Genomic DNA, 25007 nt, shown 5'->3' on the forward strand with positions numbered 1-25007 from the left:
ATTTGTACACCCAGTCTTGTCAAGCAAATTTTCAACATCTTGGTGTGGGCAGCCTAGCGCTGGTGGGGGATATTTAAAAAAAAACAAAAACCCGCACCTCTGATAGGGGAAACAATTTGAGGGTGGTAGGTGCCCTTTAAACATCAAAAACGTATTTATTTGACCAACTTTTTGGGCCACAGCTGGGACTTTTATCAAGATAGTTTGATAAAGGTCCCAGGTGATAATAACATGTCCTTTAAAGTGATGCTGACACTAAAAACCTACTCTTTAAAATATTAATGTACATTAAAGGGCACATTTAAGTCTTCAGGCTCAAGCATTCAGAAACTAAAACCATGTGTGAGTTCCCAACAGTTTGTGCAAATCGGATTTTCCTTTTCACGAACAAAAAATAAAAAGCTCAGCAGATTAGTTTTTATTTTTTTGGTGGTGAAAAGAAAAACCTGATTTGCACAAAGTGTGCTATTTGGATGAAGAAACCACACAAGAGTTTAGGAACTCTCACATGGTTATAGTATCCAAATGCTCGAGCATTCTTAAATGCGCCCCTAAAAGTTACCTATAAGGCATGTTGATCGTTTTTTGCTGATAGGCCTGCTTTTGTATGTATAGCAGCCCCCTTATAGAGGAACATGGGGATTGGATAGGTAATGTAAAAGCATTGGGTAAATATTTTTATGGGTAAATCCTCAAACTCATTCAAATGCAATGTAATGATAGCTGTAAAAAAACAAAGTTTTGATTTCTGGTGCCAGTGTCTCTGCCCTGCAGAGACAAAGAGAGAAAGAAGCAGATGCAAGAATCTTAGTAAACAGTGTCAACATGGAAGTCTAAAAAGTTAATTCTGGAACATGAAAACTGCATTGATCAGCACAATAAGGAAGTACTGCAGGTCAGACATAGAAAACCTCTATAAAAAAAAATAAAAAAAAAACTATGGGAAGCTGTAGATGTTGTAGTCTAAATGACACCATGGACTTCCTCAAAAGGAGAAGCCACGGGAGCAGGCACTGGTCACACTGGGAAGTTATAAGAGCCAGATAGTGAAAAAGATGGTGACAAAAAGCAAAATCTGAATAAATCAGAGTATCTCCAGGTGGCAGATTCATATAGGTATGGGATCTTCTTTTTTCATAATTATAAAACAGCACCTTGTACTTGATGGTAATCCATAAAGCTATAATGGTGGGATAACAAACTTATTTTGTTTATTTAATATTAAAATATTTAATTAGACTTAAGGTATGGTGATCCAAATTACAAGAAAAAACCCTTATCTTATTACTTACAGCATACAACATATATGTACTTATTGCACCCACCTCTCCATTCCCCTTCTGCTACAGTTCTATGTGCTAGTCAGATCTTCTTTTCCTATGATTCTTCATTCTGCTTTCCTCCTCTCTGCTCTTGCAAATATGCGATTTTATTGAAATTTGCACCTTTTTGAGATCACCAAACTAAGTACAGGTGCAGGGTTTTGCTGTATGTAACATTGGCAGTGCATATGTATTGGTGGTCGTTGGAGTCATTTCCTCTAGTTTGTGTGTTTTTCAACAGGCAGATGTTAATTACAGGACTGCCTCGCACGAAGCAGTGCTGTGGTCTGCATCATAAATTTAGTCCAGTGCAAAGTTTCCCAGACACAAGTTCTATGATGTTATTGGCGTTGCTGAAACTTGGTTGAACTTTGGGTAAGTAAGGAGCAGGACAGTGGGGATGCAGTTGATGCGATCTATTTGGATTTTGCTAAAGCGTTTGCACATGGATAAAAAACTGGGAACAGGTTCGGGTACAGAGGGTGGTTGTTAATGGTACATTCTCTACTTGGAGTAAGGTTCTCAGTGGGGTCCCTCAGGATTCCATACTGGGTCCACTTTTGTTTAACTTAAATGACTTAGGGGAGGTTTTATAAGCAATGTTTCAGTGTTTGCAGATGACAAAAAACTCTGCAGACCAGTTAATTCTATCCAGGATGTGGCATCCTTGCAGCAGGATCTTGACCAACTGGCAATCTGGTCTCCAGTGCTCCAATGGGACATTATTGAATAAGAGAGGGTTCAGAGAAGGGCAATTAAGCTGGTAAAGGGTATGGAAAGTCTCAGTTATGAAGAAAGACTGGCTAAGTTAGGTCTGTTTACACTGGAGAAGAGGTGCTTAAGGGCTCTGGCACACGGGGAGATTAGTCACCCGCGTCAAATCTCCTGTGTCTCGGGCGACTAATCTCCCCGGATTGCCATCCCACCGGCGAAAATGTAAATCGCCTCGAGAGGAAACTTGCGCGATTTCAGTGAAATTGAGGGAATACAGGGTTATGGGAGATAGCTCTTAGTACAAGTTGATGCAGGGACTGGTCTGATAGCCATCTTGGAGTCAGGAAGGAATGTTTCCCCCTCTGCAGCAAATTAAAGAGGCTTCAGATGGGGTTTTTTGCCTTCCTCTGGATCAACTAGAAGTTAGGCAGGTTATACATAGGCATTATGGTTGAACATGATGGACGTACGTCTTTTTTCAACCTAACTTACTATTTATGTCCAGTCTAGGTTTAATGTATTCCCATGTAATGAAATCGCGCAAGTTGCCTCGAGAGGAAACTTGCGTGATTTCAGTGAAATCACGCCGCCGTGTATGCCATCCCACCGGCGATTTACATTTTAGCCAGTGGGATGGCAATCCGGGGAGATTAGTCACCCGAGACACAGGAGATTTGTCATGGGCGACTAATCTCCCCATGTGCCAGAGCCCTAAGAAGTGACATGATAACTATGTATAAATATATAAGGGGATCATACAATAACCTCTCTAATGTTTTATTTACCAGTAGGTCCTTCCAACGGACACAAGGGTACCCACTCCGTTTAGAAGAAGGGAGGTTCCATTTAAACATTCGGAAAGGATTTTTTTTTACTGTGAGAGCTGTGAAGTTGTGGAATTCCCTCCCCGAATCAGTCGTACTGGCTGATACATTATATAGCTTTAAGAAGGGGCTGGATGGCTTTTTAGAAATTGAGGGAATACAGGGTTATGGGAGATAGCTCTTAGTAAAAGTTGAGGCAGGGACTGGTCTTATAGCCATCTTGGAGTCAGGAAGGAATGTTTCCCCCTCTGCAGCAAATTAGAGAGGCTTCAGATGAGGTTTTTTGCCTTCCTCTGGATCAACTAGTAGTTAGGCAGGTTATACATAGGCATTATGGTTGAACATGATGGACGTATGTCTTTTTTCAACCCAACTTACTATTTATGTACAGTCTAGGTTTAATGTATTCCCATTCCCATGTAATGCCCACCTAATGGCACAACAGTTTGCTATACAAAGAGAACTTTCCATTCAAGTAAATTGAAAGCAGCTGCCATCCGTAAAGAAGCTATTAACACCAATGCAGGAGTTTTTTTATACATTTGCCTGTTGGACTCATGCATGTGAGTACCTGTTTTTGAGCTGACTGACAAATGTGAAGGCTATGTTTAAAAGAGAAGGAAAGTTACATTAGTGCCACCTAGAACACTAAATTTATTCTGCAGAAAGCTTTACCATACCTGAGCAAAGAGCCCTAGAAGCTCCCTCCCTCTGTTTGATTAAGACAACAGCTGCCATTTTAGCTTGGCCTTCATAGCTTCCTGCATTGGTAGCTCAGATCACACATTCTAATGGGAGTGGGGCAAATACTTATGGGAAGGGGGGCAGGAGAAGGGAGAGAGGAGAGGAAGGATATTTCTGAAAGAGAAAGTCTGATACCAAAGAACATGTTTACAAAAAAAAGGCAAGAAATCCTGTGTTTCTTTTGATAGAGGACTTTGCAGCTTTTCTGTGAGTGCTTATGGCTGTTATTAACATAGACCTTTCTGAAAAGCTTATTTAGTTTTAACCTTTCGTTTTCCTTTAAGAGAGATTAGGAGAAGATTTGTTAAAAAGGCTTCCTCAGCTTCATATATTTTCTTTGTGGACTGGTGGTTCTGAAAGCATTTAATTTTACCATTTTTATATACACATTAATTCTTCTTGGACTGGGAGGAATGTTTAACAGGTTTGCTTTGGGTACCAGAACACCTAGGCCCTACAATGGGCAGCTTAGCAAGTACTACCTGTATGGGAAAGCACTGACCAAAAGGTTTATTATCCTCCTCATAATGCACCCTTAAAGAGAACCTCCAAATGGGTGAAACAATACTGCTACTTCAAAGATGCCACTGAGCACTGTGGGTAGCTGCCCTGAGTGCATACTCCCAGAGCAACAGCCATGCTTAGGCCAATGCCTGCACAGACTGAATTAGTGTTCCAGAGTCAGGACACTGGAAACGAGTTGAACTGGGCCTTATTTGACTATACACGTTTGTCAAAATTGGGCTGATCTTATTACTGGACCTAGGTCCAACCAAATCATACAGTGGAGCCTACAGTGACCGTTTAGACAAGGAAAATATCAGTGTGCCTTGTCCCATAGGATTTTCAAACCTGAGTCGTATCTTGACAATTTTCAGCCATATATCGGTAGGGCAGACCTCATGGTGGGCCCTATACATTGGTCAATAAGCAGTTGACCTTCTTGTTCTTTGAGAAACCCTACTTTATTCTGATAAACTTCATAATATAATATGCCTAAAATATGTGTAGGGGTTTACCAAAAATGGGCCCTTAGGACAGACACCCCTAGGACAGGCCACAGAGTGGTGCAAGTTATTGGGACACTGGGATGACTGGGTTCTAAATAGTTAACAGGGAGTATATCCCTGTAGTTCGGGCTGCAGCCACAGGGTGGTGTGCAGGTTATATAAAGGGATGCAGCCATGTGCTGGCAGATATCATAGGCTTGGGATAGCCTCTGGGTAGAGGGAAGCTCCCCAGGTCCAGTTATAGATAGTTTCTATGCAATAGGTCGCTCCAGGAGTGACATGTAGTAACACCGAGTTTAGAGTGGGCGGTTATTGCCCCTCCAGGAGTGGTAGTGGGGTTAAGACCCCCAGCATTAAATCGGCTGGAGTGCATACCCCCCAACTGTCCTGCTTTTCTCAGGACAGTCCCGATTTTTATGGCGCATCCCTGCGGGACATTCATGGAACTATCCAGCACAGCGGGATGCACTGGCTGGAGCCAGACGTTCCGACTTCTCTCCTTATGCGGCTTCTTATACAGTGCGACAGGCCCTTTTATAATTTTGCGCCCCTGGGAACGTGCGCAACCTTATAAAAGGGCCTGTCACCACCGCACAAGGAGCTGCATAAAGAGAGAAGACGAAGGCGGAGCCCTATGGGGGTAATGTGTATAGGGGGCTACTGTGTATGGGGGGTACTGTGTATAGGTGGCTACTGTGTATGGGTGGTACTGTGTATAGGGGGTACTGTGTATGGGGGGCTACTGTGTGTGGGGGGCTACTGTGTATGGGAGGCTACTGTATATGGGGGGCTACTGTGTATGGGGGCACTGTGTATGGGGGGGTCAAAACTGGTACATAGTTATAACTCACTTATAACTGACTGCCTTCTCTCTATATTTGTATTTTAATGTAGGAGTTGCTATATTGTTTTCCTTAGGTCGTTCAGTATGAGGGTAAAGCACATTTGCGTCTGATCCCTATCTATATAAAAGGAGTATTTTTTTTTTTAAATGGGGTGTGGTAATCGGGGTGTGGCCACAAAAGTGGGTGTGGTCAAAAAAATTTGCCGCACTGCGCGCGCCAAATCTTTTTGTCCCTCTTTTCATTTTTCAAATGTTGGGAGGTATGGGAGTGCAGGGCCACAAGTGGCTAGGTAGGTGGTCAAGGTCACCTCTAGTCCAGGAGTCCGAATCTGAGGGTGCTTAGGCGAGAGTACCGGTGTGGGTCCCTGTGGTGAGGCTGCCTAGCGTGAGAGGGAGTGTCTCCTGGTAAGAGTACCGGGGAGACCACCTAGAGGGGAGCACGTGGCGAGAGTACCGTAAGTTACCAAACAGGAAAAGGGTCTCAATGAGAAGTGAGGTGTATTGCCTTGCTGTGTGTGAATTGTATATGCCACTCCTGGAGAGGTTTCTGCTCTAAATAAACCACCGCATCTGTTTCAGATATACTACTGTGTTGAATATCCTTTATATCCAGAGGACCACTACCAAGCTGGTAAGGAATTACCCCAGGTTAGGGGTATATCAGCCAGGAGTAAGTGGGTCCCATTGAGGGGTACAGTAACCTATCAAGTTCCCAGGGTGTGGGTTGAAGTTCCACAAGATCATCCCTGGGTGGAGGCACGCCTTTAATGGGAGAAATCCCTGTAAACCCCCATAGTAAGCGGGGGCTCAGGACTCCTGTAGCGCCAAACAAGAGAAATCAGCAGGTAGTGCCACTAGAATCCGCACAAGTGGGCTAAATATGTTTCTTTTTTCTAAGCTTTAACTATTTGTATATTATTTGCAGTGCCCTTTTTAATCCCAGACTAGCCACATAACTTTTCACATTTAAGAAACAGAAGAACAGGAGCATTTTGGTTGCCACAATCCACACAGAGAGACCATGGAGGGCACCAATGATGTCACCGTTCCTAGTTACTCAGTAGCCCCAAAACTTACAGGCGTGACAGAAACAGATTGTTCAAGCAATATTTTGTTGTTGTACAGCCTGCCCATGCCTACAGCTGAAATAAAGCAAAGCTAACTTCCTGTGACTGTATGGTTAAATGTTGTTCCCATTAGCGCCGGTTTATAAACTACACAAAATCGCTAGCCCCCTGCTTCCTGGTGCTTCGTGTACCCTAAGCCCCTTATAGGTCCCCTACACTGCCAAGAGCCGAAGCCCTGAGAGTCGCAGGAACCGGCAAAGCTTTCCCTCCCACAGCCCTTCTCTCCAGGCACACTGCAACCACTCCTCTCTGTTGTTTCTTGCTGAGAGAAGCGAGGGGGGTGGGCTGGAAGGAGGCAAGCGAGCTGAAAGCTCTTCCAAATCACATGCCCATTGCCCAGCTGTGCCCAAAGTAGCACTGGGCACCATATACCCAGGCGAAATACCCAAGTTGTGCTTGCTAGGAGTCACCTTGTTGTTTATAGAACAGCCCAACAGAGCGCTCGGCTGTGATTCTCAAGCTCTGGCTCCCCGGCAGCAGAATGAGCGAGTCCGCTCCGGATTTTCCATGTGCACTGGAGTGATCAGAAAGAAGTGGATAATGGTAGCTCCAGCCTCTCTCCCTCACAAGCCATGCTGGGCCAGATAGACACAGCCAGACGTGTATACACTTATATCCGGGTTACACAGGAAAACAGAGACGCACACATACACAATGAGAAAAGTTTCCTTTTAAACTTTCTGCTTATGCACCACCACGCCAGGAGAATAGCTGGAGCCTGAGGAGAAAGCATAAAGCTGCTGCTGGGATTTTTCTTTCTATTTTGTGTGGCTTTTTTCCGTGGCTGCTAACCTTGCTGCATCCATTCTAACAAGAAATGATTCACAGTTGTATGACTAGGACTCTACTATTGCGTGGCATTTAAGGGAATTTCCCCCACTCGGATTTGCTGCTATTTTCCCCGTTTTGGTTTTAAGATTTGTATTATTTTCTGATTTTTTTTTTCTTTTTGTTGTTTTTTTCCTGGATTGTTGGGGGGGTCTGGTGTTGCTGCTCCTAGGACTGAAATGTTGCAATGATCATGGCCGCGCAAGTGGTTTCAGCTGCAGCAGCCCCTCCAGCCACCAATACGAACAATAAGGGGAAAAGCCAGGGTCTTCCTGGGCTCAATCAGGACTTAAACAGCGGGGGATCCGGGTCAGTACCTGGACTGGGAGATGGAGCAGCAGCCAATAGCAGCACGAACAACAACAACAATAATGGGGATCACCTCCACCACCACAGTCTTCTGCACCACCACCATCTCCATCATCATCATCACCATCATCATGAAGTAAACTTGGCCACTGGAACCTCACTATCCTCTGCCAATGCTAATAACACCAACAACAATAATAGCAGTTCAGACGCTGGACATAAGGAGGGCAGGAATTCTGCAGTGTCGCCCCATTATCATGTTGTGGATATGGGTGGTGGGGTCCCAAATCACAAGCTTAAAGGTAGTGGTAGTTCTGCAAGTGGTGGGGATTATCTTGCACCCATTACTCACCCACTTCACCCTCCTCATCACCATGCCCACCACCCCCAGCAGCACCCATCCCACCATGCACCCCAGCATCTGCAACAGCACCCTCCCTACCACCCTAACCATCCACATCCACCCCAGCAACTAAATCAACTGCAGCCTCAGCAGCTATCAGGGACCATCCAGCAACCAAGCCCAAATAAGAGCAGTCCTGGAGGAGGCAGCAGCAGCGAGGCGTCAGACATGGAAAATCAGCAACAGCAGCAGCAACAACAACATGGTGGTGTAGGGGAAGAGGGCTCCAACAGCGCTGCTGCAGCAGGGAAGGATGTGGCTTTGGGCAATCAGGGGGACTCCCAGCCTAGGAGGGCTACGAAGGCAGACGAGGACGATCTACAGCAGGGGAAAATGAGAGTTGGGGAGCCTGTGAGCGGCCGGTACGAGCATACAGTGCTGGGGGGAGGGCAAGGGAACAGCAGCAATAATACTACTAATAATAATATTGGTGGCAGCGGGGGATCATCATCTTCTTCTTCCTCATCCTCGTCTTCTTCCTCAGTGTCCGACTTTAATAATTATTATGGCAGTGCAAGTACAAGCAGAGCAGGGCCTTGCTTTGATCAACATGGCAGACAACAAAGCCCTGGAATGGGGATGATGCACTCTGGAACAGCGGCCCCCAACAGCAGTATGGAGCCCATTCAGAACTCCCACGAAGGGTTCGGCAGCGGCAGTCACTATGAGCACTACCAGGGATCGTACAGTAGGGCCGCCGCGGCAGGAGGGGGCATAGGAGCGTATGGCAGTACAGCGGCTGGCTATGGGGTACTCGGCTCCCCCAGGCAAAGCAGCAGTGGTACCTCCAGCAGCAGCATTTTGATGGGGGGAGGGGGTACCAGCCATGGCAAAGCACCCAGTGCCTCCAATGCAGGGGGCTTCCAGCGGTACCAAGGACAGACCCCGCACCCTTCAGGGGCTACCCCTACTCTCAATCAGCTTCTGACCTCACCCAGCCCCATGATGAGGAGCTATGGGGGCAGTTACCCCGATTTCGGAAGCTCCAGTGGCCCCCAGCAGCAGAGTGGAAGTAGCCAGGGGAGCCAGCAGCCTATGGGAATGGGCAAGGACATGGGCTCCCAGTATGGAGCAGCGAATTCTGCTTGGGGAGCACAACAAAGAAATCACCCGGCTATGAGTCCTGGCAGCACTGGCCAGAACAGCAACAGACCCCAGGTAAGATAAGTGTCCTAAGTCTCTTTCCCTTAGCATTAGCCCTGTGTAGGGTACACAGCTTTCTGTGTGCCATTAGCCTCATACAAGTCCCCAGTAATGGTGCTGCATGTCCCATGTACTTTTTATTTCCTTATAAAGGGTTGCAGCCATTTGGGTGCTGCTTAGGGGAGGATATGCATGTCTCCTGGTTTTATAAAAACAAATTCTGAGACATAAAGGGCACAATTCTCTCTCCAACTCTCCCATGTGATGCCTTATTGTGCCCATGGGGCAAATATATGTGCAGATGCCTCCTTATTTTTCCAGACAGGGCAAATTCATCCCCTTTAGGTGGCTGTTTTTTTTTCATTTACTGTGGCAAACGTTAAATGAAATGAAAATCTCGAACAATGCTATGTGGCTGCTTGCTATTATTACTTTCATGTATCAAGCCTTGTCGAGATACAAAAAAATGTGTATTGTTTTAAAGTATGTTAATTATAATCATACATATTCATCAGTTCAGATGTGCTATGCATTTAATGGCGTTCTTCATTGTTCTTTATCCTGATTAAAGCCTTAATATAAAGCACTGCATTCCATCTTTTCTCAAGGCTTGTGCTGATTTAATATAAAATATATATATATGCGTGTGTGCTGTAGCTGAGAACTATGGGAAATGGAGACAATTGTATTTATTGCCGTATTGAGTACAAGAAAAGGGGAATGGCTGCTTTCTTTTCATGACTGTTTGGGTGCTGTTGTTTTAAGGTACAAAAAAAAGCTTTTGCCTGTAATGTAATTTAATAAACAAGTCAGTTTTGTATGGCCCTATAATCATTCTATAGCATTTGTTTGCTTTCAATGGATTGCTAGTTTGCAATATCAAACGAGCAGCATCTTTCCACTGTATGTTCGTTGCTAACAGGCTGAATCTAAAGAGTGACTTGATCTCCTTTGCAAGGTTTGGAATTTGAATTGTGGAGGTAAACTGGCTGGAATAGTCTCTAGACAGCTGCCTCCGAGTTGACATCTAATCTGCCATCTGATTGGCTCCCCTCTCACCATTGGGCATTTAGCACTGCTGATGTAAATAGAAGTGCTGAGCAGTACAGTCACAAATATTCCTTACCACAAATAATAATCGAGCAGCAGCAGCCACTGACGAATGCAGTCTTCCCACATTGTTTCTGCTTTCTTGGCTGCTTTTATTTGGGATACTGTATTGCTTGACAAAGAAAGGGAGCTAGGCATATGCCTATATAGAAGTGCCCATTTGGGACTGACCCACAGCCACCTACATCCTCTTTTTTATTTTATATTTTGGGGCTAAATTTAAATTGTGCCTAGTTTTTTCTGTATGCTTCCAGCCCTTAACAAATAAACCTTTTTTCTAAATTAATATTATTTGTATTAAGGTTGGAACTGTAGGATACGGGATTTTATTCTTTTTATTGTTACAGCAAGGAAAAATGATTATTTCACGGGAGCATTAGACATTTTTGGTTATTTTTGTAGATAATTTTACCATTTGTCATACTAAGATTCCGTATTTGTTTCCATACAAATAAACATAAAAACCTTTATCTTGGACTGGTAGATTATGTTTACTCTGTATGTATAGATTTGCCTCTATTCTTTATGTGTTGTTATAACACATAATACCCATAATGGGGGTATATAAGTAAATGAAAAAAGAGATGCAGACAAGAATGATCAGCCATTTAAATGGAAGTGTGTGTATATTATATATCTCCCTCTTTATGTTACTTTCTGAATAGGCAGTGTTTTTAAATAATCCCCATTTTTAAAAAGTCCTTTCTTCAAAATTGATTAATTTTCTGCCTCCAAAACAATCCAACTATTTTTTATTTACAGGAGTGTCAACTTAATGGATTTGATTGTCTACTTTATAATAAGGGTTAACATTTAAATACCCACAACACTGCACTGCCGATTGTTACAATTTTTGATACTTGCATTTCTTTGTGTGGTTTACATGGTTGCAAGGGGGTCGCCTTTCCTGGTCTGGTTATCTGATGTGGTTCTACTAATAAAGCAAGGACTGCCCCCAAGGCAGGGGTTTTTTTTTTTTAAAAAAAGCATTTGTATCTGGTTATACTTTAGGTATATACAGAAGAGCTGCTCTAGCACTGTTTCATGTTTCTGAATGGTTACTGGAACATGTAAAAAATCAGAGATGCTTCTAGAATATCCTGCTAGAAAAGCTGATTTTAATGCATATAATTCATACGCAATTATTTTTAAAACCATGTAGCCCAGTAACTTACATCAGGTTATAACTCATCAGGTTATCTTAACCGTGGTGGTGGTGTTAGCGGATACACACAGACGCAGGTTGTGTGTTTGAGGAGAGTTACCCCTGTTATGGTAGAAAGGCTTCATTTAAATATTGGTTTGAGTTGTGGTTTTCCCAGCTGGTTAACAAACATAAAAATAGGTCCTCTGTCCCTTATATGTACACACATTTTTTTATTTGTGTGTCCATCATTCATTAGTAAATTAGTTCCATAAGTAAGTATAAAACCAGTGCCTATGTCATTTAGATGGGTGTCACACCCGGTAGCTTAAATGAGACCGAAGTTAATCACTGTGTGTTTATATAGTCTGCACTGGTTGTGTATACAGTGCTATAGGGGACATTGTGTCCAATTTTTCTTCAAGTGGCAGAGTTGAACTCCTCTACAAAGATGAAATATTTATATGTTCATGCTCCAAACTGTTTGGTATTTGGTTGAATACCTGTTTACATTTTGCCCTCGTAAAGCACTAGAAGCCATTTTGACTCTGTTCTCAAATATACTTTTTACTGTTTCTTTTGTCAGGTATTGTTCTATTGTATAATCTTTTTCATACTACAGAGATCTTTTTGCTTTAGTTGTGTGTGTCTAAACCTTGATCTAATTATGTTTTATTTTTCAAGATAATTAAAATATTTATTACAGAATTAAAGAAGTTTTTCGTTGCCCACCATTTATCCTCAGGGATGTTTTCTTTCACTGTCAGTGGACTTTTTGTGATTTAACATACATTCAGATTTTGTCTTTGCTTTTTGTTTGTAATGCAGATAAGCTCTATATGAGATCTTTCTGTGGACCACCATGCTTTAAACTACTACAAATTAAATAGGCTTAAATTCAAGCTGGCTTATTTCATGTCAATTACAGAGGAACATTGTTTGAAAGAAAGTATACACACCCAAACAAATAAATAGCTCAGAGTGCTTTTCTAGGCAATTTTGCAGTTTACATCATATACAATTTTAAATTTTTTCTGATATTAGCAGTTTTACAATACTAATATTGTGAATTTGTAACTAATTTTCCCTATGGCATAAAGTTAATTTAGTAATGGGGGAAGTGTTTCTGAATCAAACGGTGGCGCTTCAGTTTCCCTTTTGCAACCCAGGAACAGCAGCAGGTGGTGTTCCTAACCTGTGATCCAGGGCCCAGAAATGGGACCCCATGATACTTATGATGGATCTCCGTCCAACTTCTTCAACATAATGACAAAAAACAGTAATCCTAAAATGAGGTGGATAATTGAACTAATTCTGAGTTATAAAACTTCCCAGACTTAATATAGATTTGGTGAAACATTTGTTTAGATGACCTGTTGATTTTATTTTAAATCAGTTTCTGCCATCAATAATTTGCTGTGGGAGGGAACTTGCTAAATTATGTCATCTCAATTCGAGGTTAAGAAACCAATAGGTTCACAAATATGAAGTATTAAACAGCTGCCTTATTAAGGGTTATTGTAAATTCCTGGGATTTTTGGAAAAAACAATGGTCACAGAATGGAAGTACTGATAAAGGGAACACCACTACACGATCTTGTGTTGGATCTAGGAATTATAGGTTACGTGATTGAATCCAGTTTTCAGTAGGTGCCTTTAGCAATGTTTGGTTTTAACTTTTTGTACATCAGATTATTTTATTGGTGAATGTCTACCTCTCATGAATCTAAAGGTAAAAATTCAGCAAGCCATACAACTAGCTTAAACAAAAGTGCAAATGAGACCCTATGTAATCTGATTAGTTATGTTTTAGGGTATAGTATGGTTATATTGTAGGGCTCCTTTTGGGTATGTCTGTGTGTTGGGAAGAAATACAAGTGTATATGCTGTGAAAAATGTCTTGCCCTTTTTTTAAGTTAAGTTAAGATGTATTAGAACACAGGGTGTCTACATGGGCTTTCTTCAGGCACTCTTGTTTCCTCCCAGGAAGGATGGTTGTGTTTGTAATAAAATTCATGGAGTGAATCAGGCTATGTGTGTTTCTAGCTGTATGCCCCTGTGTGTGGTATAAATATAAAAGGTTGACTATTAGTGGTTTCCTGGCCTATCCTACAAGGGATTCTCTCTTGTCTGTACAAGCAAAGTATTTGGTTATTTAAATCTATGCAGAGTCAAGCACATTGTGCCCTTGTATATATTGAAATATAGCTACCTACACAGTCCATTAAAGTGCAACCGTTTTGGAAATGTTTGAATTGCTTTCTTCTAACGTGTGACTATTGTGATTGCCTGTAGCATAAAACTCAGTGATTTTGCTGTGTAATTATGTATATTGGCATACAGGTTGAATGATTGTCTTTGTAAACTGAACCTCTGGGGGTTACAAGTTATGAGTTGTACATGCCTTATGTGTGATGTGATGGCACAGGGCAAGATTTAGTACCCTTGTTATATATGCTTTACCACAGGCAACAGATCTCCCAAAAATGACTTGCCATAGGATAACTTTAAGATTGCTGCAAGTAAAACCTATTACTTGTGACAATCTGGTTTAATTGTGGGAAAATGTGAAGGGAGGCAATGTCCAATTAAGCTGGATTGCTGCGAGTAACAGGTTTTACTTGCAAAATCTTAATGTTATGCTATGGCAAGTTATTTTCGGGAGATTTAAGAAAGAAAAACGTAAAATAAACTAGCTTTTAACATAACCTGGCTTTGGGATACCCATTATTGTTTTGTTAGAAATGAGTGATTCTACCATATATTGTAGCTAAATGTATTAGGGCCCCATAGTTACAGTCTTAGTGGCACAGGAAGCTGCACAATAGCCCTATGCCACATGAATAATAGAATAAAGCTATGCGTTGTACGTTAAATGGGATAACCTCCTTAAAAAAATTCTGCATAATGTTAAACAAAGGTTAATACTAAGTAAAAATCTATTATGTTGATGTTTTAGTTATTTGTAAATGTAATTATTTTTGAACGCTGTCTAGATGTTTGTTTTTGCACTGCTGGTTGTGACTCCTGCAGCAATATAGCAAAAGCCAGCTAATTCACAGGTATGGAGGGGATGTGCGTTCTGTTCCTGTTAAAACATTTATATAAAACTTTGCCATTTCAGTTCATTTAAGCCATGCTCATAAAACACTTTCACACAACTTGTGCCAACATGCGTAAATAAATACATGCCTCAGGAATAAATGTACAGTAATATCCTGTTCAACCATCAAAAGTTTAAATGCTTCCTTTATTATCAGTTGCTGTAGTTACTTATTTTTAACGGGAGCATTTCCAGTGCTAACCTCTTCTACAGAAGTGCCGTGACCTTCACATATGCAGATTAGCCATGTGTCTGTTTGAATTGAAACTCGCTGCCTCAGGAAGAGGCTTTTTTTTTTTTTTCCTTTTTCTTTTTATTCCACTGCGAATCTGACAGCCATTCATCCCTGACCTGGGCAGAGGTAATAAAAGGAAATTGGATTCAAATGGAATGCATACAGATAATACAAGAAGGCAAGCTACAGGAGGAAGCAGCTCCCCATCTGGCTACAAAGAGAAGAGAGAAATCTGATATTAAACCATTACTGTAACACATTCAATGACTTGGAAGTAGCAGAGCATTTTTTTTTCTTCTTTTAACAATGTAGATCATTTTCATTGTGTTAGGTTTTTTTTATAGTTTTTTTTTTCTTTAGGACAGATATATTTTTATTTCTCCCAAAAGGAATTTCTTTCATGTCTTCTCTGGATTTTATACCTTCAAATGAAATAAATAAATTATTTTTTGTCTGTATTGTGACTGATTAAAAAAAAAAAAAAAAAATCTACATCTACATTTATCTAAATAAAATTTTTTATTTATTTATTTTTTTTTTTTAAGATTTTTCATTTTTTTGTTTTCGTTCAGCATTTTGATTCGTTTATGCTTATTATTTTCGGATCTTTAATGACTAGACATTTGTGGTTTTAGAGGAAATTAGTTTATTTGTGGTTTAAAAAAAAACTAAAACGACTAAAATCAAAATGTTGATAAATGGGCCTCTAAATGTGTGATTATTTTCTCAAGTGTTTCTTTAGCTTTGTGTATTTTTTTTTTTTTTATAACCAATGCATGTATTTATAGTTATCTGTTCCTAAAGTATATATTTTAAATGCAAGTTTAGGGGGCCGATTCATTAAAACACGAGTTCGAATCCCGAATAGGAAAAATTTGGATTGGATACAATAATTTCTGAAGAAAATGCTTACGAAAAAATCATATTAGTCACGATAATATTGTATTGGCAGTCCGAAAGTCACTAAATTTTCATACCGAACGATTGTAAACAGCAGCAGAACGTTTCCGAATTTTTCGCGCAAGTGCAAAAAAAACGGCAAAAATACGCTCGGAGCGTTCGTGTTTTAATAAATCCTCCCCCTAGATGTTGATATTAATATATGTTAATATCATTTCTATCCAGGAATTTGCAGTAGTCATACGAAATTATTATTAAATCAGATTATTAAATCTGAGAATTGTTAAGAAGTACGTACAGGTATGGGACCTGTTATCCGGAAACCTGTTATCCAGAAAGTTTAGAATTACGGGAAGGCCATCTCCCATAGACTCCATTTTAAGTAAATAATTCACATTTAAAAAAAATAATTTCCCTTTTCTCTGTAATAACAACAGCACCTTGTACTTGATCCCAAATAAGATATAATTAATCCTTATTGGAACCAAAATCCTACTAGGTTTATTTAATATTTAAATGTTTTTTTAGTAGACATAGGGGCACTTGTATCAAAGTACGATTGCTTGCAAATACAAAAAATTCATTTTTTTTCAAATTTATAGAAATGTGCGTATTTTCTGTGTTTTTTCGTTAATTTGTGTGACTTTTTCGTACTTTGCGACAAAATTGTATTTGTCGCAACAAGTAAGAAAGTTTCGGATTTATTTAAGCTTTCCTTGACTTTCTTTGGGCCAGGTTGGAGCTGCAGAGTGCAGTTGAGTCCTATGGGGGGCTTCCAAAAACATACACAGAAGGATCAAAGTCAGAAAGGTTTTCCCGCTGTTTACAATCGTTCGGATACGAAAATTTTGTGACTTTTGGATCGGCAATACGATATTATCGTGGTTATTACGATTTTTTTGTAAGCATTTTCGTGACATTTTCGATCGTCAGAAATTATCGTATCTAATCTGAATTTTACCCCTTTCAGGATTCAAAATCGTACTTTGATGAATCCAGGTATGGAAATCCAAATTACCAGATCCCTTTTATGGAAAACCCCAGGTCCCGAACAATCTGAAAATCAGGTCCCATACCTGTATAGGTAAAAAATATATGATATGGAATGCGTGGGACTTGCGTAAGCACCATGGCTTAAGACTACTAAATACCTAACATTAGAAACCCAATAGGGTTGTTTAGACATCATCATGTATTTATGCTAGCCTTGTTCACATCAAGTATAATGTTCTGTATTAATACTACAGAAAATACAAATAAGTTAACAGAAATGATTTGTTTAAACAAGACAGTATTGGAAAATCAATTGCTTTATTTCAAAACTTTCTAGTTAATGTTTCCTGATAATAGATCCCATACATCCAATTGGGAACTCACAAATGTATGGCACATGGGTGGGACTAGTGGGCAATGTTCATGCCTGCATACCATATATGTGTATAGAATGTATATATGTCTGTGGATAGATAGATATACCTTGATTTTTATTGGTTGGCTTTCATTTTAAAGCTATAGTAATGGTTTCTATCGAGTGCTCCTGGCTTTGATGCCTGCCCCCTTACCCCCCATGCTTAACTTTGACCACTTGAATCTTTGCAGGTGTGGGGCAAAATTGTTAGTGTAGAGAGCTCAAGTGCACTGGTAATAAACACTGTGTTTATTAATACTGGATAATGTACAGATAAAGTATAATATATGTTAAAATCATGAATGTCATATAAGGCAGTGTTTTTCAACACCACCATTAGAAAATGTTAAAAAATTTAACTCTGTGCCCAGCAGCAGTGCCCCCCTAGTACACTGGTGCCCAGCAGCAGTGCCCCCCAAGTACATTGGTGCCAAGAGCAGTGCCCCCCTAGTACATTGGTGCCCAGCAGCAGTGCCCCCCTAGTACATTGGTGCCAAGAGCAGTGCCCCCCTAGTACATTGGTGCCCAGCAGCAGTGCCCCCCTAGTACATTGGTGCCAAGAGCAGTGCCCCCCTAGTACATTGGTGCCCAGCAGCAGTGCCCCCCAGTACATTGGTGCCAAGAGCCAGCCCCCCTAGTACATTGGTGCCCAGCAGCAGTGCCCCCATAAGTCAGTGTGCCCCGTGGCCCCCCCTAATACATTGGTGCCCAGCAGCATTTTACTTCTGCTCTTCGGCGGCTTCAGCAGCATCTTCCCCTCACGCGCGCCGCCTCTGCACTTCTGCCTGCACGCGACCGCACACAGGCCCTTTTATAACGTTGCACCCCGTGCGTACTGACGTCACCCGTACACACGGGGCGCAACCAATGACAGGGCCCGGATTTTATTAAAGGGGGCCCGAGCTACTAAGAAAAACTGTAGCATCGCCGGGCCCCCTTTGAAAGTAAAAATTGCGGCCCTGCCTACGGCACAGTGTGCCGCGGAACAGTGGTTGAAAAACGCTGATATAAGGCACCAATAGCACACTAATGAAAAAAGGAGTACTAATAATCTGTTTACATGGACTTGACATGGTGAGCCACCTGAGCCACGTCTAGATTGACCTCCATATGTGACAGGGTTGCCACCTTTTTTGTAAAGTAGTACCAGCCTTTGTGTGGGGACTAGGAGGTGATGTCATAAGGGGGCAGGGAGATGAAACGGGCAGACTGGGTGGGGAAATGGATGGGCTATAGGGGGGGACTATGCTTATAAGGGGGAATCCAACAGCTGCGAGGGTTAGGGAAGAGAGGGTTTTATTGGCTGTTACATTGCTGGTAAATTTGAAATTCCAGCCCCGGCTGATTTGCTGGCTGGGCCAGTCAAATACTGGCTGGGTGACGTTCAAAGTGCAGTGATTTAAATTTGATTACTTTTTGCTTATTTTCTTCCTTTTATAAATAGGCTCAAGAAATAACCTTATGTAACTTAATCAAATTTATTTTAGTGACATGCTGAGAAGGTCTGTTAAGGTCTGTAAGTTTTGCCTCTATTTTTCAATGGTTATGTGGGAAACCATTAGAGGCGGGTATCAAAATCCATCTGTTAACAGTTTAGTTAGCTGCAACTTAAAAGGTTTGTAAAGGACAGTGCACTTTCAACAGTCTTTCATATGTGTGACACATTAGTGGATGGACTTTTCCAATAGCAGTTACTTTTTTGTTTTCATCCACATTACATGGAAAGTGGAAAACCGTACAGGCAATGAGAATAAAAACTATATTGAAATTTCTTAATTTTAAAATGCCCTGCATTTTAATCAATAATGCTGTTATTGTTATGACTCCCCATTTTAAAAAAAAAAAATGATGTCTTGAGATTTAGTGACAGCTACTGCCTCCTGAGAATCAATCAGGCAATTAATTTTGTGAAATTAAATGCTGATTATACAAAGCTTTACTTGAGAGGCCCAGTGATTAGAATCAATTTAATAGATTGTTACAGGTGGGACCTGATTAATAATTTGACATAAATGGAGAAGATGTACCACTGGCAGATCTGTTCCAAAATGCATTATTTTTTCTGCATTGTAAATGGGGAACTAAACATTCACTTACTAACAATGTCATCTGTAGCTGAAAATGTGCACATTTCACATAGATTTTGAAACTGCTTGATCAAAGCATTGAATGATTTAGCCAAAATAATTTCTAATTGTACATCTACGTGCGTGAATGCAGTTATATTTACGGGAATATAAAAAGTTAAATAATTGAACACTCATTTTTAAGCTTGTAGATTTCCTTACACTTTGGCAAAATATATGTGGGCCAATTTAAATTTAAAATAAAGTGTATTATAATTGCATGTACAACCGACGTTTCAGTCCCTTTTGGGACAACCTGTTTTGTCATTATGAAAATAAAATATGGGACATTGACAAAGAAACACATATGGATTAGTTCAAAAATTATCCATTGAACTGTGTCAGTAATGGTCTCTGGTGTTATCCCCAAACTATGCAAACTAAGCCCTTCTCTAGAGAAACTGAAAAGGTGCAGCATGATACAAGCTACTAGCTAGTGCAACACTGACATCAAAAAAGTGCATAGAAGTCAGTTTAAAATAAATCCGTATGACTATCATATTGAAGGGGTGCAGGATACTAGGTTCAGTCAATCACCCTTTGGCACTTAAATGGCACCTCATAGAGATATAAAAGCACTATTGTTAGTACAACCTTGTCTGAAATGGTGCACTATTATATCTACCCACAATCCTCTGTAACCAAGGTTTGGTCAGTGATTTAAGTAGTCCATGCAGCTGGAGACATGAAGAAAAAAAACTGCACATCATAACTATTACTGCAATAGACCTCCCTATATACAGTTATGCCCCCACTGAAGGCATTATTTGCATTAAGGATAAACATATACTGTGTTCGGATAACAATAGCCTCTAGCAGAATTTGGAGTTGTATTTGACATTAAATTGTTTCAAGTTTGGCCATGTTGCGATCCTGTGACACTGTAAGTACTAACAATAGGGCTTTTATATCTCTATGTGGTGCCATTTAAGTGCCAAAAGTTGATTGACTGACCTTAGTATCCAGCGACCTCTATTCTGGGGGGCAAACATACTTTTTTATCTTTTTACAGGTTGCAAGCCAAATTTCCGGCATTTCGTCTTTCAAGCAAAGGGGGCCACTTTGTGGTGCTTTAAAGCCACCAAAATGTGCTGGGCTGAGAAGCGCCATGAGTGCCACTGCCATTCTGAAAAAAACAGCAGAATCTCTAAAAATGTACATGTTAAATGGTATAATGCAAGCACATTATTTGGCCCACGGAAGTAAAACTCTGCTTTTAAATTATACACCTACAGTCCCATTTTCAAACATATAATTGCAGTCTTTTACTAGAGAAAGTGCTCTGTACATTCTGCACGATAAATAACTAGCATCTACGCAGGTGAAAGAATGTTAATAACCTAGCATCTTTTTATTTTTCTGAAACCTGCAGGTCTCATGGGTTTGAGACTAAATTCTTAGTTTAATGTACAGGTTTGGGAGGAGGTGGTAGGTCAGAATTAGAGCAGGGCTTCTCACCTCCAGTGACATGACCATACCATGCCTTTTTATGACTTCTCCTGACCAAAACGTTGGTTTCACAGGCTGATCCTCCAGTGCTGTAGCTTTTATAGTGGACAGATCTCCAAGACTAACAGCCATTTTTAAAGGCATAAGACCACCATTTAAAGGGATGGGGGTGCTAGAAACACATGAAAGTTTGGCCATTCTTACTGCAGAACAGCCCTGCTAAAGTACAAAAACACAATGAGAAGTTGTGGGAGCACACCAAGGTTAATAAAATAGTCAAGTACACATTTTTCACTGGCTGGCATCTCCCTAATATGAGCAGTATGGCAGCCCTGACTCTAACAAATATATTTTGTAAGCTCTTTTGGGTAGGTCCATCTTTAGCACTTGCATTGATTGTATTTTTGTATGTAATCTGTATTATACTGTGCACACCCATTTATTTGTATAGCACTCTGTAATGTGTTGACGCTTTATAAATACATGATACTAAAAATTATATATATTACATACATACACGCTACATAGTTACAGTATATAGGGCTGAAAAAAAGACCAGAGTCCATCACGTTCAACCCTTCCAAGTAAATCCAATCTGCCGGTGTGAGCCTGTATTCTTGATGAAATGTATGCTGAATAAGAGTCTTTGTGTGTGGATGCTGTTTGCAGATTTAAATGTAACTGATTATGTATCAGAGGAAAAATGGCCACCAGGTGAAAGCTGCTATTTGCTTTAGGAAAATGCGATGGTGCTGGCAAACGGAGGGAATATATGCAGTACAAATAATGCCATTTGGGTAGGGGAGACATGCCCAACTGATATACATTGAAGGAAAATATAGGCTTTACATGTCCTTTAAAATTCAAATAAACATATCCATTACTAAAAAGTCTGAACAGAAAAAGTCTGTGCAGGAAAATTCTGAATTTTTCGACTTGTCGTATGAAAACTGCGAAAACTGCATTGAAACTTGTTTGAAACCCTAAAAAAATGAATTTCCACGAATGGCAGTCATTCATCAAAAGGTCCAAACTGAAAAAGCACGAACAGTAAAAAGTCACTAAAAAGTTGTGAAAACCATGACTTACCTGTCGCACTTACCTGACTTTTTCGTATTGCACCTGACTTTTTCGTATTGCACAAAAGCCACACAAAAAACTAAAACCCACAAAGCTAGGAAAGGGGACATCTGCCATTGATTCTACATGCTCTTTTTATAGGTTTTAACTGGCGTATTTTAGCATTCAGAATTGTTGTGGTTTTGATACATAAGAAATTGCAAAAGAATCTTATTTTTTTCCCCGACAAACTCGGGTTTTCAACAGCAAAAAGCCTGACCCAAAAATCATCAAACAATCATCACTCACTGTATTAATGACTAGAGGTTCACACAACTGTTGAAAAGAAGCATGACAACAAGACAAATATCTACAGGCACTGTCAGAAAGTTGGTGGGTTCTGCAAAACAGAACAACAAAAATATAAAGCATAGCTGGAAAAGGGCACTTTGTCTGCAGCTCATCATGGACTTGGTAAAGATTTGGAGTTGTATGGCAGCCAGTGGCTTGAAAAAATTTGTATGAGGGAAGAACACTGTTAAACACACATTGCCTAGTAATAATGTTACAGCAGCTCCATGTTATGCCTGTTTCCCCCTGTGGTATTCAGCCCCTCCACACTGCAGGACAATATGTCTGGCAGGGGCTATATGTAAAAAGCTTTTCTAGTTGTGCCACAATCAGCATTAGAATGGTTTCCGCTACCTAGAGAACAGGCTGTATCAGCTCACATCTCCAATAGGGTAACTTTTGCAGGGTTTGAGGTGTCCTGGCTCCTTGTTTTTGGCATAAATCAGGTCAGGAAATGTAACCTTATTTAGGTTTTTTTTTTTAATATGCATCTGTCCAACAGGGGATCTCATTTATATCCAGTAAAAAGCACATCATAATGCATCTTTTGCTTCTGAAGTCCATAAGTGGTCATTTTATTGCCCCTTTAAAGGCAAGGATGTATAAAAATGTATTCCATCTCTAAAGAATTCAAGTTTTTTTTTTATAAGCATGGCCAATCAAAAACATTGTACTTATTTTTAACAAGTGCAGTTTCAGGGATTTTACTTATGTATTACGTGTGTGCACGTATTTGTGACTGCATCCCTCTGTAGAGAATGAACAAATGAAAAGGGACTGTCAAAATGTTTAGCACCGTAACATGCAAAGTGCCGCCTAGACCAATGCCAGTTCTTGCATTCTAACAGCAGCTGTAAGTTAGAGGCCTGACAGCAAGGTTTCACAACTCAAGGCTTTGTTATCAGTAGAAAACAGGTTTGTTTAATACAAAGGCAGACATTTTGGCGCATGTTCAGGTTCACACAAAAGACTTGTTGTACCTGGTAGCCTCTGGGACTGTGCATATGAATACCTGTTGCAGCTCTGAATGCATTGGCTATGCCACCGAGCAGAAAACACACAGACATCTGATCTGTTTGCTTTGGGGTGAACTTTCCTGCTTAGCTTTGCGTTAGGAATGAAAAACACGAAGCAGAAACCAGCTATAAATTTATGACAAACTGGCCTTTCCAGGTGTCAGGTGTGTAGGTTGCAAATGTTTTAAAAAGCAACTCATCAAGTTTGCAATCTGTTTCGTAGAAGTACATCTCATTATAAACAAGCTGCAAAGCATGTTCAACACTGTTTTACTAATAATCCTTATATGAACCCAGTTAAACACGTGATTGCTGAATTGCTTTGTAAGGTCGGTTACACTCCAGTTTTTTCTTTTAGGAGTGTTTTACTGTCTCTTATCTTTCTCACTGTTTTGATTAACATAGCTTGAGTAAGAGATCTCTACAAGGGATTCGGGGTATGGCACAGTCAAATCTCAATATTGTATTCCTACATTTTAAATTTCCCAGGATTTTATACTGTTTTTTTTTTTATGGTCCCCTTGAAAAATGTAAATTTGAGGTTATATGTTATTTATATAGCACTGACACATTTACACAGCACATTACCGAGCGTCTACATCATTCACATCAGTCCCTGCCCCTGTGGGCCTTTTAAAAATGTTCAGCATCATTTTACTTTACACATTTTACAAAAAGCTCAAAAACTGAACACAACAAAGGGGATTTAATTGCTGAAGGCATTTTTTTGGTACAGTTCCAGTATACTGTTTACTTTGAAAGGTCTGTGCCAGCCAGGTCTTGTTCCCTACTTTTGGTCAATATATGACAATTTATCTTTGCAGAGCTTCAAAGACAATGTCAAGTTATTTGGGAGTGTTCACGAACAGCAGTCTTCCTTGTTAATTTGTTTAAGTACATCTGAGTCAGGCCTCTGACAGAATAAGATATATTTTACTGTGCCCTTATTACTATTTGGAGTAAATGCTTACTCAGAGCTGTAGACCAGCTACATCCAGGTTGATTTCTTAAAGAAGAATGCAAGTAAAAATTGAAAAAGCATACTGCCCAATAGTCCTCCTATTGTTTAGTAAAAACGCCACACTTTTGGCTCACCTAATCAAATATTTACTCAGTCATACTTACTTCACATTTTCTAGAACAGGCAGCCATCTCTAAAAAGGTATTCTCCCTTCCTTTCCCTCCTTGCTTCATACTGCACATGTGTTTCATTCCCTCCCCCCCTCCCCTCTGCCAGATCCGCTTCTGATTGGCTGGTGTGCATGTGTAGCTCAGAACAGGAGACAGGATCAAGTTACACACATGCTCAGAGAAAAGGAAGGCTGCCGCTGGCAGCCTACAGGAAGGGTAGAGACATTTCAGTGATGTCACTGTAGTCTTCACACTGCTGTAGGCTGCCAGCACCATATCTCAGAGAAGCAAGCAGAGATCTGGGAATTTAGACATGCAGTAAGTACTTAAAAAGAATGCCTTTAGACTTACTTTTAATTTATATTAACCTTTCTTTGTCCTTTAAACAACCAAGCTCCACAGCAGCCCACTTAATTTAATCCTTTGCATGTTAAATCGACAGATTTGTCCTTCGACTTTGATCTAAATACATGTACACATTTATTTTTGCTACTTCTTTATTGTGATTCTCTGTTTTTTTTGTTGTTGTTTTGCGTGGGGGGGGGGGCAGGTTTCATCAAATGTCACCTTAAACAAATGCTTGTCTTTTGCAATTTTCATTTAAAGAAAAAGTTTTGCACAAATAGTATGGGGCTAATTAATCAACATTTAAATTAGAGTTTTTGCCGCATTTCAAATTTTTTGCACTAAAACTCACAAATTCAAAT

The 25007-nt window shown here is 40.4% G+C and overlaps 1 protein-coding gene across 11 annotated transcripts in view; it reads left to right on the forward strand.

The window, feature by feature from the left end:
• The first annotated feature begins 6842 nt into the window (after positions 1 to 6842).
• The window catches only part of arid1b (AT-rich interaction domain 1B), a 219233-nt gene continuing 201068 nt past the window's right edge, over positions 6843 to 25007 (forward strand). For 6 of the 11 annotated variants that reach the window (XM_004914629.4, XM_004914634.4, XM_004914632.4 and 3 more), the window contains exon 1: positions 6844 to 9283. In XM_004914629.4, the coding sequence (XP_004914686.1) occupies positions 7601 to 9283 (1683 nt within the window). In that variant the 5' untranslated portion in view covers positions 6844 to 7600. Of the gene's footprint in view, positions 9284 to 25007 lie in introns of all 11 variants that reach the window. The other 5 variants (XM_004914631.4, XM_031902970.1, XM_004914633.4 and 2 more) reach the window with 3 other exon arrangements.

This window comes from Xenopus tropicalis, chromosome 5, assembly GCF_000004195.4.
Source record: "Xenopus tropicalis strain Nigerian chromosome 5, UCB_Xtro_10.0, whole genome shotgun sequence".
NCBI classification, from domain to species: Eukaryota; Metazoa; Chordata; class Amphibia; order Anura; family Pipidae; genus Xenopus; species Xenopus tropicalis.